Source organism: Elaeis guineensis, chromosome 3 (assembly GCF_000442705.2).
Source record: "Elaeis guineensis isolate ETL-2024a chromosome 3, EG11, whole genome shotgun sequence".
Taxonomy (NCBI): Eukaryota; Viridiplantae; Streptophyta; class Magnoliopsida; order Arecales; family Arecaceae; genus Elaeis; species Elaeis guineensis.
The window spans coordinates 108,800,807-108,818,914 of NC_025995.2; the positions used below are offsets into that span (position 1 = coordinate 108,800,807).

The 18,108-nt window shown below is 52.7% G+C and overlaps 1 protein-coding gene across 1 annotated transcript; it reads right to left on the reverse strand.

Annotated features, from left to right (window-relative positions):
• Window positions 1-3,948: 3,948 nt before the first annotated feature.
• On the reverse strand, window positions 3,949-16,753 carry LOC105036577 (pathogen-related protein-like). The gene is made up of 4 exons (XM_073253286.1): window positions 16,616-16,753; window positions 16,379-16,511; window positions 4,388-4,689; window positions 3,949-4,259 (listed from the first exon to the last, which is right to left on the reverse strand). The coding sequence occupies exons 1-4, from the start codon at window positions 16,751-16,753 to the stop codon at window positions 4,122-4,124; spliced, it is 711 nt and encodes a 236-aa protein (XP_073109387.1). The 3' UTR covers window positions 3,949-4,121.
• Between the last annotated feature and the right edge of the window lie 1,355 nt (window positions 16,754-18,108).

Sequence of the window (18,108 nt, forward strand, 5' to 3'; positions counted from 1 at the left end):
TATACATAAATATAAGGCAACTGCTAATTAATCATTTTATCATTCAAAATGGCTTACATAGTAAATGCATCCTATCATCAACTAATAGGTATAGAAGGTCCTATCCCATTCAGAAAATACATTAATTCTATAGGTCAATTATATTATTCAAATGATACGCAACAAAGGTCGAAAAAAATTTTGACAGTATTTTTTCTTAGTTCTCCCCACACGGCTGAAGATGTGTAGAAAAAACTAAAAGAAAATACTGTCTGAAATTTTTTTTGAAACCTCAGCATACTGTTTGATTACTGTAATAACCTATAGAATTACTTGCATTTTTCAAACTGTCAATACTGGATAATCAATTAACTAATGTACATAATTTTTTCATCCATACAAAAGTATATAAACATACGGATATAATAGAATATGTACATTAATCAAAAGATAGATTTATGATTTCATACAATATAATTTTTTTTAAATTAACACCTAATTAATTACTTAAATTAACATCCAATTATGGGATGTTGTAGAATATAAACTCAGCCCTTACGTGAGAACTGGCTGCCCTGGACACCAGTTAGGATCCGAGGCCCGAGCATGCAAGGTACATCTTGGCCCCATGTTTGTAATACTGCCTGGCACTTTCCATCAGCCTGAGTGCACAGGACGTGCGAGGACTGGATGCCTTGAACGTCAGCTAGGACCCGAGGCCCAAGTATGCAGGGCACGCCTTGGCTGCGTATTTGTAATGTTGACCGGCACTTTCCCTCAGCCTGAGTGCATAGAGCGCATGGGGGCAGCATGTCTTGGACACCAACTGGGACCCAAGATCCGAGCGCATAGGGCACACTCCGACCTCATGTTTGCGATGCTATCCGGCATCTTTCCTCGGTTCGAGCACTTTACATGGTGAGACCCAAGTCCCATACTTCTAATTAATTAATTAAACATCTAACTAATTAATTAAATAAATATTTAATTAATTAATTTTTTAATATCAAATTATACTTAATTAACATAATTTAAATAAAAATTAATTTTTAGCGACGGCATTAGCCGTCGCTAATACTCACAACAGAAGGCGGGCTACAACGTAGGGACTGAGGGGCAAGGGGATGGCTCGGGGTGGGACATCAGCTCGAAGACGTGGCCGTGGAGATGAGGGCGCAAGGATGGGGCTGTGGGAAGACTGTGCTGTTGAGGTCGCTTGGTCGGGCCGATGGGGCAGGAGCCAGTGAGGTTAGGGTTGTGGGAAGGCGGTGCTGGTCAGGACTGCATGGTCAGGCCAATGGGGTAGGAGCTGGTGAGGTCGGGGCCGTGGAAAGGTAGTGCTAGTTGAGGTCGCATGGCTGGGTCTACAGGGCAGGAGCCGGCGAGGTTGGGGTTGTGGGCTGGGGGCGGCGGGGTAGGGGCCATAGGGTCAGACCGACGGGGCGGATGGGGCCGTAGGAAGGCGACACAGGTCGAGGCCGCGGGAAGGCAGTGTGGGTTGGGGCCGTATGGTCAGGCCGATGTGGCAGGGGTTGGCGAGATCGGGGCCGCGGGTTGGGGGCAGTGGGGTCGGGCCGGCCATATCAGAGTCAGCAGGGTCGGGGCGACTGTGGGCATGGCTGAAGTACGGACTTAGGGCCGTGGGATGCCGAAGCATAAAAAGGAGGGAACCATTGGCAAGGAGGCATCGGAGAGGGGAGGAACTGTCAGGAAGGAGGCGCCCACGAGGGGGGGAATCACCTGGAAGGAGGAGGCATCGGCGAGGAGGAAATGAGGTGCGGGAGAAAAATTTTTTTTTTTCTCTCATAGGCTAGGGGTTGTATTTTAGATGAACTATTAGGGACGACGAAGCTGGCCATCACTAATTTCATTGGTAAAGGTATTAGCGACGGAAACCTTCGGTCGCTAAAAATTAATCTCGTCGCTAATATTTTTATCAGAAAAAAATATTTTTTCATAATTTTTTAAATATTTTTTTTAAAAAATTATTAGCGATGGTAAATGACACCGTTGCTAATGCCGTTGGTAAAGTATTAAAAACAATAAACATCCATCGCTAAAAATTAACCACCGTCGCTAATACTTTTTTATCATAATTTAAATATTTTTTTTAAAAAAATATTAGTGACGACAAATCTTTTCATCGCTGATAGCCATCGGTAATTAATTAATTTAATTATAATTATAATCAAATTTTTTTAAAAAAATTTAAATTCTTTTCCGTCGCTAATGCTATTAGCGACGGCTAATTTTTTAGATCATTTTTTGATGGTTAAAGATTATTATTAGTGACGTCTTGATTTTTTGTCGCTAATACTTCAAATTCTTATAGTGACCTAAATATTGGATTGAAAAATGAGCAACCTTGAAGCCAATACTGCTGCTAAATCTTCAGTTCGTTCGTCGCTAATATTCAATCCTATTAGCTATGACTTGTGAAAATTAATCTTCAAACCAGTGAGCAACTTATATGCATATAAGATATACTTCAGCACATTAAGATGGCTATTTTTGGCATTGTAGAAAATTAGAGTATTATCCACGAATTGAAGACATTAAAGGTGAAGGGTGATTTGAAAGGGTCCTATACCAGAGACGAGCCTCTTATTTCTAGCCATCCTCAAAATCTGATTTAGTGTGTCTGCTACAAGAATAAAAAATATGGGCGACAAGGGGTTGCCTTGCTTTAGGACTCTCTTGTTACAAAACCATCTGCCAGATAAGTTGTTGATAATAATGGATGATCTTGTTGTGCACAAGAGAGGTAAAATCCATTCAATCTATTTTTGGTTGAAGCCTCTTTTTTCAAAAAGGTTAAAAAGAAAATGCTATATATGATATGCCATCAAAAATTTTCTCAAAATTGATTTTGCATAAAATGCTATGAAATTTGCTCCTTTTGAATGATTTCAGATGCCATTATGAAACTCTCGATGGTCATCCTGTCGACTCTAACGAATGCCAATTGAGAATCTGATACTAAAAGATCAATAACTTGCTTTAGTCGGATGGATAATACCTTGAAGATGATCTTGATAAGACCATACCATTTTCAAGGCTAATAAGATGATTGTCCCTGACAGTTGTAGTTTCTACTTTCTTCGGTATCAAGGCAATGCAAATATAATTCAATCTCGCTAAATCAACTGAAGGGTTACAAAAGTCTTTAAAAACTTTGAGAAGCTCAGGTCCAATGACATTCCAGTACTTTTGATAGAATGAAATTGCAAAGCTTTCTGCCCCAGGGATTTATCCTTTGCTAAGCTAAATACCACACCTTTTATCTGTTCTCGCACCTTGCTATTCTCATGATATCATCACATAAGTGATCGCCAGCTGCAATCAATGGTTTAAAACAACGTGGAAAAACAGGTTCGAACGTGCTGATTAAAATAAAAGTCGAGATTTGAGTAAACTCAAAACCAGTTTTACATAATTTTAGTTTTCTTTTTACATTTGAGGGAACTGTATATGGCAAGGGCTCCAGCTTGACGTAGTTTTTTTTTACATGACTTCACTCCTAACATCAGCAATGATAATGGAATGCAAAAGGAGAATGAGTCGGTCCAGTTTTGCGTGTTGACATTCAACAATCTTTTTTAAGGAATAAATACTTCGTTGCCCAGCCAGTTTTTTTTAAGTATGGACAGATTCCATCGTAGATTAATTAGACTGTTCACTGAGCTTGTTTGGTACCACTACCATTTAGTCTCTCTAAGTAGTGCATGTTGACTAAGTACAAATTTAGATATTTAGATCACTCTCAAGTCTCATATGACGTTTTCAGTAAAAATATCAACATCAACGACAACCACATCCGACGATTGGCTATGAAGATTTGATGATGATGACTGCCTACAGATTCTGTGAGTTTTTGTATATCTTAATTTTTTAAATTGCTCTCACACTAAATTGATGTGGCCATCCATTTTGTACTTAAAAAAAAAAAAAACAACAACCACTACCACACGTAGCTGACCAGGATAGTATATACGTATAAGACGGGTTATGGTTGGGTGGATGACCTCACCGCTTAGAACACTTCCAGACCGTGGTACAAGCAAGCAGGGAAACAGAGATGCATGGTCGAAGCTATCTAGCTTGGGCTTGCTATTTTATTCTTTTTCTGTCGCTATGCCAATTTATTTATTTGCCATGAAAGGGAAGCGGGAAGAAGTTGCCGACGCGCCGTCCGTGGGTGCACCTTTGAGGAAGGAGGCGAGAAAGTCGCCACGCTCGTAAAAGAACTCCACCTTCTCAACCCTCATCTCTTCATCAACCTATCGAAGGGATTAATTAATTAGTAACTGGGGTGAGTATATGAATGAACTACAGAGCACTCGATTTTGGAAAGGGATTGATGTTAATATAGATGAAAGAACTATGGAATAGGGGGAAGGATTTGTACGTGGAAAATGGCCATTCCCAAGAATTCTACCCTCGCCCCAGTTGGGGCGTGCCCTTCGAAGGGGCCCTCCATGTAACCCCAGTGCCGGAACTTGTACGCGATCGTCGGGGGCCCACTGTAGACTTGGAGTACTTCCAAGGCGAACCCACGAGGAAATGCCGTTGTGAAGGCCTGCTGAGATGACTCTGCGGTCTCTTGTGCTGGGTTGTAGATCCGGAGATCTTCAGGCAAGCTGGTTTCCAAGAAGGCATTGTAGCCTCCTCCCATTTGGCGGATGTCTTGCAGTGTTATTGGTTTTCTTCCTGCAGCATTGCGTCACATGAGCTTGCTCAGCTCACAAGGCATATGGCTGGGACCCATTAACAAACAGGTTCCATGTGAATTCCAAGAGGGGCCTAATTTAACATAGCGGAGTTTGTGGCTTATTGTGTAGGTCTAATAATTTTCGTGATGCAATATCATTAGGATCATGTCTTTCGCAGTCACACTGTTACCGGTAAATTCACTGACGTTATTGGGATCCAACATGATGCATATTTTAGACAACAAATGATACAGAAAATGTAAAATTATTAACCCATCTATGTTACATATAAGTAATTGTTGCGGCCAATCGCCTCGTCGTCCGATCGCCGGGAAGCGTGCACCTGCAAAATGAAGTCCGCACTGACCGGAGGCGGCTTCGGTGGGGACCCTCCGACGGTCAAGTCAGAGAGGTGACTGGGCAACAGTGAAATGTAGACAGAGAGCTCTGAGAGAGAGAGAGAGAGGGAGAGAGGAGCGAGCCTGTGTTTTCAGGAGAGACGGAGCGGATCGATCCCCTTGCACTGTTGCATTCTCCGGTTTATATAGTGGAGCACGGTATGGAACCGTCATTAATGGCGCAGACAAGTGAGGAATTGTCAACTCACTGTAGATTGTCAGGTCACCGTGAAAGTGTCATGTCGTCGTGGGGCTGTCAAATCACCAGGATTGACAATGCCCTCGGTGGGACAATGCCCCTAGATGGCAGTGCCGCATGTCGCTGTCAGGGCTGACAGGCTCTGGCGGCTGTACGGCGATCGGAGGAGTCGGCCGACCCTAGGTCGGTGGCCAGCAGAGTGGCGTCGGGTTCCTCTGTCGGTCGGCGAGTTTCACGTGAGTCGGCCATCAGACCTCTGGGTTCAGTCGGTCGGGATGGATACGCCCGACATATCCCCAGTCGGCGATGGACCGTTGAATGGCCGGCAGTGGCGTCAGTCGGTCGCCCCGACCGTCAATCGGTCGGTTGGGGCAGAAGTCAGTCGGGCCGCCAGTCGGTCGGTCGGGCCGCCAGTCGGTCGGGCCGCCAGTCGGTCGGTCCTTCCGGTCGTCAGTCGGTCGGTCGGTGGGTATCCCCCAACAGTTGCCCCCCTCCACTCCCGAGTCGGATGGTGAGCTGGCCGACGCCTTTATTCGGGCAGCAATCCTGGACGACTGGGAGTGGATTTGTCGTACGCATAGATCCGACCGTACCGCCGGCTGATCCGACGTCAGACGCCTCATAAATGCCAAGCGATCCGGACGTCTAGTTGGTGTCAGAAGTCACGTCGGCGTCAGGTGTCAGACGTCGCGTCTTGTCGTCGTCAGATGTTGCGTCGGTGTCAGAAGATCGGGCGCCGGATGATACGGCGTCAGACGGCCGGATATTCGACGCCGATCGCGGAAGTGTGGGCCGCTGTCAGGCGTCCCATCGGAAACGCGAATCGACGCGGGCGCATAAATGCGGAACCGCGCGCCGCGCGCCGCGTGTCGAGGTGGTTGGCCGGCGCCCCCTCCGGCATTTAATGTGGGCGGTGCGGCCATCCCGGGATGGGGCGCGCCGAATACTCTGCCAACCGGCGAGCGCCACGCGTCGGGCATCTGAGGGCCTTCGGTCGGCGCGGAAGCATCTCGGCCGTCGGTCGGCCCTATATATATAGGACCTCCCGGACCCATGACCCACACTTGCCATTTTGCTGGGGAAACTCTGTCCAGGCGATTTCTCGGTCGTCGCGGGCAGAGCTTTCTTGTTTCCGGAGGGATCCATCTGGTTCGTGGTCCCATCTTCTTCTTCTTCCTCTTCTTCTCTTTCTTCTTCATTCGGTTCCGGTACAATGACCAGGAATCCGACTCAGGGAGCTCGGTCGGGGAACCCGACCGACGACTCCCGATCGGCTCCAGAAGATGAGGCCTCCTCGCTTTCGGGGCCGAATGTCGATCGGCTTCGGGAGCAATATCGCATCCCGGAGCAGTTTCGGCTCTCCGCTCCAGGGGCCGGCGGTCGGGTCAACAGCCCTCCACCTGGTGATCTGGCGCTATATGTTGAAGACCTTCGCGCGGGTCTTCGACTTCCAATTTCGGAGTTTGTCTGGAATTTATTAGATTATTACGGACTTTGTCCGGCGCAACTGGCGTCGAACTCTGTCCGTTTAATCATTTCCTTCGCGCTGTTGTGTCAGCTCTTGCCGACCAACCCCCGCGTTTCACTCTTCCGGGCATTCTTTGTGCTCCGACCCCACCCTAAAGCCCGAGGGTGGTGGCTCTTCAACCCCCGGAAGGGTCTTGCCTTCATCACCGGTCTTCCATCATCCATTCATGGGTGGAAGAACCAATTCTTTTTTGTTTCCTCCTCATCTCCCTGGGGCTTTCCTTCCCGCTGGGGCGTGCCCCGGACCGAAGCCAACTACAACAGCCGGGTGGAGGCGGACGACCGGGAGGACTTCCACCGACTGAAAGACATGTCGGTCCCGAAGCAGAGGGAGCTTGTTACCGAACAAGCTCTCTATGATGCTGGCTTGAGTCTGGTCCCCCGAATAGGTATCGCCCGATCCCCCGGTCTTTCTTTTCATTCGGCTCTTGGTCCGGTCTTTAACATTTTTGTCGGTATTGCAGGGACACCTCCAAGGATGCGGCCGACAGATGCCGAGATTCGGCGGTTCGCCATAAGGAAGAGGCCAGCATCGGGGGCCGGCCCTTCGTGCCCTCCGAAGAAACCTGCTCTAGCTCCGCCGACCGTCGAGGTGTCGGCGACCGACCAGTCGGAGCCCGTAATAGCCCTCACGGCTCCGATGGTTCACGCGGAGGAGAGACCGGCCGAGGAGGCGGCCGAGGGAACATCGGCGGCTTCACCGGTGCGGGTGGAGCCGGATGACGTTCGAGAAACCGAACATCGTCCGGCGGCGTCCGTTGGCGCAACGGGGGGCGCCGGATCGAACTCCAGCGTCCCCTCGCTACCGGTCCCGTCGGTCGGGGCAGCTGATCGGGGGAAAGCCCCGATGGAGCCCATGGAGGAGGATAGATCGGGGAGCCGCTCAGTGCCTCCCAGCGCACATTACCCCGAGGGTGCATCAGCGTTGGCCGACCACAACCTTGCGAGGAGGTTGTGTCAGGGGGTCCTCCTCACAGCCGACGTAGAGTCGCTGCGATCTCGGCAGGTGACCGAGATGCTGTCGCGGTTCTATCCGACCATGGTTGAGGTAAGCTTCGCATTACTTCTTCTTTCCCTTAGAAATTTTTTTGTTATGCGATTCTAACGAAGCCTTTTCAATCGGCAGTTGATCTTCACGATGTCCGAACTGGAGGCCGGGTACTGAAGGTTCGGCAACGTTCGGGCAGCTTACAAGGAGAGGTCGGCGGCGGTCGAAGCGGAGAGGGCGATGTTGGCCGACCAACTTCAGCAATCGGCCGACCGGGAGGCCAAGTTAGTTGACGAGGTCTCCCGGCTTGGGTCCGAACTTCGGTCGGCCAAGAAGGAGGCCAGGCATAAGGGTCGGGCCGTGCGTCGTCTTCGACGCAAACGGGACGGCGCCACCGTCGAACTCCAAGGGGAACGCGAGCAACTTCGGGTCAGCCTGGAGAAGCTCGCCGAAGCCGAAGAGGAGCTATCCATCGCCCAGATCGACGCCGAAATGGCGAAGGTTGAGGCGGAGTCGGCGAGGGAGTCGCTCGCCCGTGCGGAGGACGAGGCAAGGTCGGCGAAAGAGTTGGCCGATTGGGCGGTGGAGGACTTCCGGGCCTCCGACCAATACCGGGAGGAGATGCTCGAATCGGGCTTCGCCTCATACCGGGTCGGGTTCGAGGACGGTCGGGATGCCGTCCATGCCTTGTACCCGGAGCTGGACGTCAGCCGCGTCGTCCCGCCGCTAGCCGAGGAGGAAGGAGCCGAAGGGGAAGGAACCGAGGAGATGGCCGACCGGCCGTCGGGAGGCGTCGTCGTGGCAGAGGAAGCCATCCCGGAACAGGCGCCGACCGATATCCCCTCGCCGATCGAAGCCCCTCCTTCAGCCGCCGACCTAGCGCCGCTTATGGCCGATACGCCGATCATCCCCGATCCTCCGTCGGTCGAAGAGATCGACTAGGACAGATGATCGGGCCCTGCCGATTATCTCTGTTTTTGTTTTTCTGGAGCATTTGTAATCGGGCTTCGGTCTTTTCTTGTAAACTTTCTTTTCAGTAATGAATGAAACTTTCTTACTTTCTCCTTTTGTTTGCAATGTTGAATGTGTCTGCAATGTCGAACGTGAGTTGCTAACTTAGGTAAGTCACTAACTCACGTAAGTCGGTAGGACTTCAGCAACTTGTGCAGCCCCGAAAGTAGAGTGCGTTCCGACTTTAAGTCGGCTTCCGATAGTCGAAGTCGTCAGTCGGGTGCATCTGTTGAGTCGGGAGCCGACCGAACCTGGTAAAGATTCGGTAGTCGGGCTTCCATAGATGCATTTAGTCGGTCGTCGTCCGGCGCAGTGTCGGGGGAATGACAACAAGTCGGATCCCCAAGCTCTTGCGTCGGGTATTCGCTCTTTATCTTTCGACATACGGTGGCAAGCCGAATGTCGTCCAGCCGTCCGTAGGTCGGTCGGCAAGTCGTGGATGCGACTAAGGTCGCGTCGTGCGATAGACGGTGGTAAGCCGAATATCCCTCGACCGGCCGTAGCCTGGTCGGAAGTCGCGACGACAGTCGCGTGGGCTTTTAGCCTCTCTTTGGTCGGGGCCCGATCGGCCTGTCGGCCGATGGTTCGGCCCGAAAATTCGACCGTAGAGGGAGTATGAACTCCCATCGCAACAGATGCATCGGCCTTTGTCAAGGGCGGATGTGTTGCCGAAAGTCGAAGGAGTGCAACCCCCGTTGATATGGATACATCGGTCCTGGTAAGGGTCCGATTTATCATTGATTGTCGAAGGAGTGCCAACTCCCGTTCATAAAGGCCCGTCGGCCCTTGTGAGGGTCCGACGCATCGTCGAAGGAGTGTCAACTCCCGTCATTGTAGATGCATCGGTCCTTGTAACAGTCCGTTGCGTTACCGACGATGAAGTCGTCGGTTTTAGGTGGATGTTGGGCCCACGTCGATACGTTGGGGTGTTGGCGAGCGCCGATCATTAGTCGAAGAGTCAAGACTCCGAGATTTCAAACTAGATTTGTATTCCGGCTACTGAATTACAAAATTCACTGGTAATACAGCTTCAAGTTGTCGGCGTTCCAAGTTCGGAGAATGGGCTTCCCCTCAAGGGTCTCCAGCCGATAGGCCCTCGGCCCGTAGGTGTCTACAACCTTGTAGGGTCCTTCCCAGTTGGGAGCCAGCTTCCCTTGGTCCAAGGGCTTCGACACTTCTGCCTTCCTCAAGATCAGGTCGCCAGGCCTGAAAAGCTTCGGTCTGACCTTGGCGTTGTAATACCGGGCGACCCTCTGTCGGTATGAAGCCATTCAGATTTGAGCCTCATCTCGTAGTTCGGGGAAAAGGTCTAGGTCGGCCCTCCGACTCTCGAAGTTGTCCGGCTCTTGGTACCGCTCGACCCTTGAAGATGGTAGGCCAATCTCGAGCGGGATCATCGCCTCTGTCCCGTAGGCCAGGCTGAACGGCGACTCCCCAGTCGGGACACGGGGGGTCGTTCGGTAAGCCCACAGAACGGAGCCCAGCTCGTCGACCCAGAGACCTTTGGCTTCATTCAGTCGGGTCTTGAGTCCGTGGAGCAAGGTCCGGTTGGTCACCTCAACCTCACTGTTGGACTGTGGGTGCCCGACTGAAGTCAGTCGGTGCCTGATGTGGAACCTGGCGCAGAAGTCTCTGAAGTCTTGGTTGTCGAATTGCCGTCCGTTGTCGGTGATGATGGTGTGCGGCAATCCGAACCTGAAGACGATGGATTTTTGGATAAAATCCTCCATCTTCCGCTCGGTGATCTGCGCCAAAGGCTCGGCCTCGACCCACTTCGTGAAGTAGTCGATGGCGACAACGATGAACTTCCTATGGCCCGACGCTGGGGGGAATGGACCGAGAATGTCGACTCCCCACTGGGCGAAGGGCCACGGGGCGACAATAGGAGCAATTTGGCTGGCCGGTTGGTGTTGAACATTGGCATACTTTTGGCATGGCTCGCACCTCCGGACCAACTCTGCCGCATCCTTCTTCATGGTTGGCCAGTAGTAGCCTTGTCGCAAGACCTTGAAGGCTAGGGACTTGCCCCCCAAGTGGTTCCCGTAAATTCCTTCGTGAACCTCTCGGAGAGCGTAGTCGGCGTCGGTCGGTCCCAAACACCTAAGCAGGGGAAGGGAGAACGACCTTTTGTAGAGTCGGCCGTCCATGATGACATATTGCGAGGCCGACCATCAGAGTCGCTTGGCCTCCGTGGGATCTTCAGGACTGATCCCGTCGGTCAGGTACCGGACGATCGGGTCCATCCAACTTGGTTCGGACGTTAACTGTTGCACTTCTTCGATCGGATCGATGCTCGACTGCTGGAGGTTCTCCACGAACGTCCGACCCAAAGAGTCGTAGGTCGACGTTGCCAATCTGGAGAGTGCGTCGGCACGGGTGTTCTCCGACCTAGGGATGTGAAAAATTTTGAAATACTCGAGGCACGCCACGAGGTCCTTCACTTTCTGAAGGTACTTGATCATGGTCGGATCTCGCGCCTCGAATTCGCCCTTGACCTGCCCCACGATCAGCTGAGAGTCGGAGAATGCCCGAAGGCTGTCGATGCCCAGCTCCTTCGCCATCCTCAAGCCAGCGAGGAGTGCCTCGTATTCGGCTTGATTGTTGGAGGCTTTGAAGTCGAACCGGAGGGCGTATTCGGTGACCACCCCATCCGAATTCGTGAGCAGGAGCCCGGCCCCGCTTCCCTGAGCGTTTGAGGCTCCGTCGAAGTGGAGTACCCAGGTGGAGATCGGGTCTGGCTCAGAGACCGCTTCTCGTCCTGGGTCTTCAGCTCCCGACCCTTGGTCGGTTGTCGGGCACTCGGCGATGAAGTCGGCCAAGACTTGAGCCTTCAGGGCAGGCCTCGGTCGATACTGAATGTCGAACTCGCTAAGCTTCATCGCCCACTTGGCCAGTCGTCCGGACGTGTCCGGTCGGTGCAAAATTGCCCTCAGGGGCTGGTTGGAGAGCACCACTATGGCATGGGCCTGGAAGTATGGTCGAAGCCGTTGCGCGGAGACGGTCAGGGCAAAAATCATCTTTTCCGTCTTCGAATATCGGGCTTCGACGCCGTGGAGCACTTTGCTGGTGTAGTAGATGGGCTGATGAGTTCGGCACTCATTTTTTCGAACGAGCACCGAACTGATCGCCTCGAAAGATGTGGCCAAGTAGAGATACAAGGTCTCTCCGACCTGTGGCTTTACGAGCAGCGGCGGAGAAGCCAAGTACTTTTTCAGGTCTTCGAAGGCCTGTTCGCACTCATCCGACCAAGAGAAACCGTTCGCTTGACGCAGAATCTTGAAGAATGGGAGGCACCTTTCAGCTGATCGAAAAATGAATCGGCTAAGAGCGATGATTCTTTCGTTCAGCTGTTGGACCTCCTTCTTGGTGTTCGGATGACGCATGTCGAGGATTGCCTTTATTTTCTCAGGGTTGGCCTCGATTCCTCTCTGAGAAACGAGGAATCCGAGGAACTTCCCTGAGGTCACCCCGAAAGCACATTTGGTCGGGTTGAGCTTCATTCGGTGTCGTCGAAGGGTGCGAAAGGTCTCCTCGAGATCTTGAACGTGGTCCGAGATCTGCGTGCTTTTCACCAGCATGTCGTCCACGTATACTTCCATGTTGCGCCCGATCTGGTCTTTGAAGACCTTATTGACGAGTCGCTGGTAGGTGGCGCCGGCGTTCTTCAATCCGAAGGGCATCACCCGATAACAGTAGAGGCCCTTGGGAGTCACGAACGCGGTGTGCTCCTCGTCTTCGGGCGCCATCCGGATCTGGTTGTATCCGGCGAAGGCGTCCATGAAGCTGAGCAGTCGAAATCCGGACGTCGCATCCACCAGCTGGTCGATCTTCGGAAGTGGAAAGCTATCCTTCGGGCAGGCTCGGTTCAGGTCGGTATAGTCGATGCAGATCCTCCACTTCCCGTTGGCTTTCTTGACCATGACAACATTGGCGAGCCAATCGGGATACGTGGACTCTCGGATGAAGCCTGCTTCGAGTAGCTTGTCCACTTCTTCGTCGATGGCCCTCTGCCTCTCTGGGGCGAAGGACCTTTTCTTCTGCCTCACCGGCCCCATCGTCGGGTCGATGTTGAGTCGGTGGGTTATTGTTTCTGGGGGGATGCCCGACATATCTGCTGCCGACCAAGCAAATATGTCGGCATTGACCGTCAGCAGCTCCGTCAGTCGGCGTCGTTCGGTGTCGGGCAATTGAGACCCGACCCAAACTTTCCTGTCGGGATTCTCTCCTATCGGGATCGCCTCGAGCTGCTCGGCCGGCGAACCTCGTTCTTCCTCCTCCCGTTGGTCCAGCTTGTCGATTGTCAGAGATCCCCTCGACTCGTCGCTTTGAGCGGAGATTTGGAAGCATCGTCGGGCGAGCTGTTGATCTCCGTGCATCTCTCCGATTCCATTTTTGGTCGGAAACCGAACAAGGAGATGGTACGTCGAGACGATCGCCTTGAGGGCATTCAATCCGGGTCGTCCAAGTATGGCGTTGTAGGCCGAAGGAACTTGGACGACCGCGAAAGTGAGGGAGACCGTGCTTTGCCGTGGTTCGGTGCCGACCATCACGGACAGGGTGATTTCTCCTTCTGTCGTGACGGCGTCTCCGGTAAAGCCGATCAAGGGCATAGAGACCCTCTTGAGTCGGTCAGTTGACAGTTGCATTCGGGAGAGGGTCGAGTAAAATAAAACATTTGTCGAACTTTCATTATCAACAAAAATTCGTTTTACATCATAATTGGCTATTGTCGCCGACACAACAACAGCGTCGTCGTGGAAAGTTTGGATGCCCCGAACGTCATCTTCCGTGAAGGTGATTACGTCGTCCGGGCGCGGCTTTTTCGTCGGCTCCCCTCCCGCAGATGTCCCCGGGCCCAGCCACTTGGAGATCATGTTGATGACCCCGACCGTCGGCTGGTTGGTCGTCGGCTCTTCAGTCGGCTGGGGGCATCGATCGGCAACTGGTTGGGTCGGCGGACCCTTCCGGAATTTGCCGAGGTACCCCCGTCGGATGAGAGCTTCAATCTCATCCTTCAACTGGATGCACTGCTCGGTGTCGTGGCCGTGGCTTCGATGGAACCGACAGTACTTCTGACGGTCGAGGCCTTTTACCTTCAGAGGCGGAGGCCGTCGCAGGTATTCCTCCCCCTTGATCTCCATCAGGATCTGCGCACGGGGAGTGGAGAGAGGAGTGTAGGAGTCGTACCTGGGGCATACCGGTCTCGGAGTCTGTTGCCGGGGTGGCTTTTGGGTTCGTCGGGGTGGTGAGACCCGACTATCGGTCGGGGGCCTGCTTGGTTCGGTGGGCTCCCGACCTTTTCTCCGCTTCTCTTTCGGGCCTCTGGGCTCGGCCAAGCGTCGATCGGACGCTCCTTCGTCCGCGCGCATATACTTGTATGCGCGCTCCAGTAGCTCGGCATAAGTTCGGGGGAGGGTCTTGTCCAGAGAATAAGTGAATCGGGACGCTCTCAAACCCCGCTTCATGGCTGAGACAGCCATGTCTTCGTTGAGGTCCCGGACCTCGAGCGTGGCCGCGTTGAATCGCGCCACGAAGTGTCGGAGCATCTCGTTTTCCCCCTGTTTGAGGGAGAAAAGGCTGTCCGACGTTCGCGGCGGGTTTCGGCTGGTGCTGAAATGGGCCACGAACGAGTGCTCGAGCTGTCCGAAGGAATGGATACTACCCGATCGGAGATCGGAGTACCACGCCCTGGCAGCCTTGCGGAGTGTGACGGGGAAGCCGATGCAAAAAAGAGCGTCGGTTGCCCCCTGGATCGTCATGAGAACTTTATAGCTCTCGAGGTGATCGACTGGGTCGGTGGAGCCGTCGTATGGCTCCACGTGCGGCATTTTGAACTGACTGGAAATCGGCTCGTCGAGGACCAGTCGGGAGAGAGGTTGGGCGGTCTGGAAGTCGATGTCGTTCGAAGACTTCTGGCCGTCCATCTGCAACTGGGCGAGTCGGCGGTCGATTTCCTCAAACCGTCGCTCGTAGTCGTCCGCTCGTCGATGCTGGGAGACCCCAGGAGTGGAGTCTCCGGAAGATTCTGAAAGGGAGGCCGACGGTGTGCGCGGCCGCTTCTCCTTCCTTGCCCGTTCCAACAGGAAAGGGGAGGGCCGCTGGGACCGTCGGTCGTGGCGCCATGGTCGTCCCTCCTCTCCGTGGGAGCACTGTTGGGGGCGCTCGCATGGAGGCGACAGGGATCGACGCGGTCGTCGGCGGCTGCTCCTAGAAGGCATAGGTCGGGCCGCCGGTTGCTGCTGGAGGCTTTTGACTGCGTCGGTCAGTACGGTCATTTGCCGCACGATGGCCGCAATCTGGGCCTCCGTGGTCACTGCGGGGCGCGGAGAACTGGGCTCTGCCGCCGGTGGTGGCGGGGAGGCCTCTTCCCGACGGGAAGAGCGCCTTGCCGACCCAGTGATTCTCGATCGTTGAGCTCTTGTCTTTGTCATGCTGTCCCCTACCTGGCGCGCCAATCTGTTGCGGCCAATCGCCTCGTCGTCCGATCGCCGGGAAGCGTGCACCTGCAAAATGAAGTCCGCACTGACCGGAGGCGGCTCCGGCGGGGACCCTCCGACGGTCAAGTCAGAGAGGTGACTGGGCAACAGTGAAATGTAGACAGAGAGCTCTGAGAGAGAGAGAGAGAGAGAGGGAGAGAGGAGCGAGCCTGTGTTTTCAGGAGAGACGGAGCGGATCGATCCCCTTGCACTGTTGCATTCCCCGGTTTATATAGTGGAGCACGGTATGGCGCCGTCATTAATGGCGCAGACAAGTGAGGAATTGTCAACTCACTGTAGATTGTCAGAGTCACCGTGAAAGTGTCATGTCGCCGTGGGGCTGTCAAATCATCAGGATTGACAATGCCCTCGGTGGGACAATGCCCCTAGATGGCAGTGCCGCATGTCGCTGTCAGGGCTGACAGGCTCTGGCGGCTGTACGGCGATCGGAGGAGTCGGCCGACCCTAGGTCGGTGGCCAGCAGAGTGGCGTCGGGTTCCTCTGTCGGTCGGCGAGTTTCACGTGAGTCGGCCATCAGACCTCTGGGTTCAGTCGGTCGGGATGGATACGCCCGACATATCCCCAGTCGGCGATGGACCGTTGAATGGCCGGCAGTGGCGTCAGTCGGTCGTCCCGACCGTCAATCGGTCGGTTGGGGCAGAAGTCAGTCGGGCCGCCAGTCGGTCGGTCGGACCGTCAGTCAGTCGGTCGGGCCGCCAGTCGGTCGGGCCGCCAGTCGGTCGGTCCTTCTGACCGTCAGTCGGTCGGTCGGTGGGTATCCTCCAACAGTAATAAAATGAAATATGCCTTTTTTCCCCCTCCCTTTCTTTCTTGATAACCTCCTATCTCTCGCAGGAAAAATCCTATAGTTGGTGTTATCTGGCCGATTTTTATGGGCTGCACGATTCGGACCTCATCCAATACGGGAGGACGGATTTAAATTTAAATTGGGTTTGGGAGGTTTGGCGTGATATCGAAATCTGCCAACTAGGTTGCAGTAGATCAGATGCCAGTTAAATAAATCCATGCAACTTCGCGCGTGCGTGTATGTGGAACTATGGCTTTAGCGGCTTAGCATGTGGGATTACCATTTACGCTGAAAAGAAACTTTTCGGGGTTGACGGTTTTGTAGTCTTCAGGCCGTATCTTGTGGTGCAACTCCATTTCCCATGTCTTCACCAGCCGCTGCACTTTTTCTTCAATTGATCCCACCGGCCATTCCTAACCACACGAGGTTAGAGAGAAACTTTATAGGAGACCGGACTTCAAACAGATGCAAGAGGAACGGGATAGAATAGTGGAAGAGGAGGAGGTATTCCAGTTACCTGAGTTCGACCTTCTTCAAAGAGCTTGTTCACAACACCATAGTTGGGGGGAGCACCAAACATCCATTGGGTGTTCTTCTCACCTTCTCCATAGATAAAAGAGCGATACTTATCTCCCTCATCAGCGGAAGAAGCCATAGTTAATTTCCAAAGAAATGAAAAGAGCAATAGCTAATGCAGCAATAATTCAAAGGAGGTGACCACTTATAATGACAATCCGACCGAGGTTGGATGTGGTATTCGCGTTCAATTGGCCAGTTCACATTACGTGTTTGAAAGGTAATCTTCACACTACCCCGATGGAACGGGACTTTGCCCTCCAACCAAGTGATCTGGATTTGAGTCCCGATGGATGCCATAGCTTCGATTCAATGCTGGGATAATTATAAATGCAGACTGATATCATGGGTGACGTACGCATTCGTTGTGTTAGAAATTTGAGAAAGTCCATTAGCCTAGTGCACAAGCTGCTGTTATCCAAGATCTAAATTAATGGTGACGGGTTGTCCCATCTATAGTCGTTTATAAATTTGGGACAGTCTATTGGCCTTGCGCACAAGCTGCTCTTGTCCAAGATCATAATTAATGGTGATGGGTTATCCCATCTATATATTAGTCTTTTAAGCTAGAAGATGCTATGGATGATCTCTAGAGGTATGCGTGAATTGAAAGTTTTTTAAAATCGAAATTGTTGGTACAAAAATCCGTCTGCACCGGAGGAGCTGGAGTCGGAGGAGTCGCGGTCGCCGTCGGGACCTGCAAAAGAAGTCTAAACCGGAGGTGGGGTTGCTCCGGCAAGATCCTCCGACACTCAAGTCAGTTCTCTGCCTCAACAAGAATGGAGTGCTCGAATGAAAATTTTAACAGAGTTTTTGGGATAGAAATTAGGGCTTAGAGAATAACGTATCTGGGGTCCCCCTTTTATAGGCGGAGGGGGCAACAGACTGATAGCGATGTCTGTAACCGTCTGGCAGTGGGCTGCCCAGGGTCAGGAGGAGTTTGTTGCGAAGAGTAGTGGAGTGGAATCGTGGCCATTACCGGGACATGCCACGTGGAGTCTGTTGCGGGGAGTGGAGCGGCGTCCGTTGCCGCGACTCGTCAGAGGGTGGAGGAACCGCGTGGTATCCGTCGCAGGAAGTGGAGCAGAATCGTGGCCACTATTGTGGCCTGCCAGGGAGTGATGGAGCCGCACAGAATCCGTCACAGGAAGTAGAGCAGAGTCGTGGCCGTTACTGCGGCCTGCCAGGGAGTGATGGAGCCGCGCGGAATCTGTTGCAGGAAGTGGAGCAGAGTCGTGGCCGTTACTGCGGCCTGCCAGGGGGTCCAGGTCTCCGTAGAAGCTCGGACGGAGATCATTTGTCGAGGAATCTCGGCCAAGGCCGCTCGTGATAGAAATTTGAAGTAGATCATTTGCAGCGGAAACTCGGAGTGGGTCGCTTGCAGTAAGGGCTTGGAGTCTGGCTCCCGTAGGAGTCCAGACGAAGTCTTCCTGC

Coding starts and splice junctions, on each gene's coding strand:
- LOC105036577 (XM_073253286.1), bottom strand. CDS start 16,753: ATGGCTTCTTCCGCTGATGAGGGAGATAAGTATCGCTCTTTTATCTAT. Junction 16,512..16,615: donor TTGAAGAAGGTCGAACTCAG/GTAACTGGAATA, acceptor TCGTGTGGTTAG/GAATGGCCGGTGGGATCAAT. Junction 4,260..4,387: donor TGGGAATGGCCATTTTCCAC/GTACAAATCCTT, acceptor TCCCTTCGATAG/GTTGATGAAGAGATGAGGGT.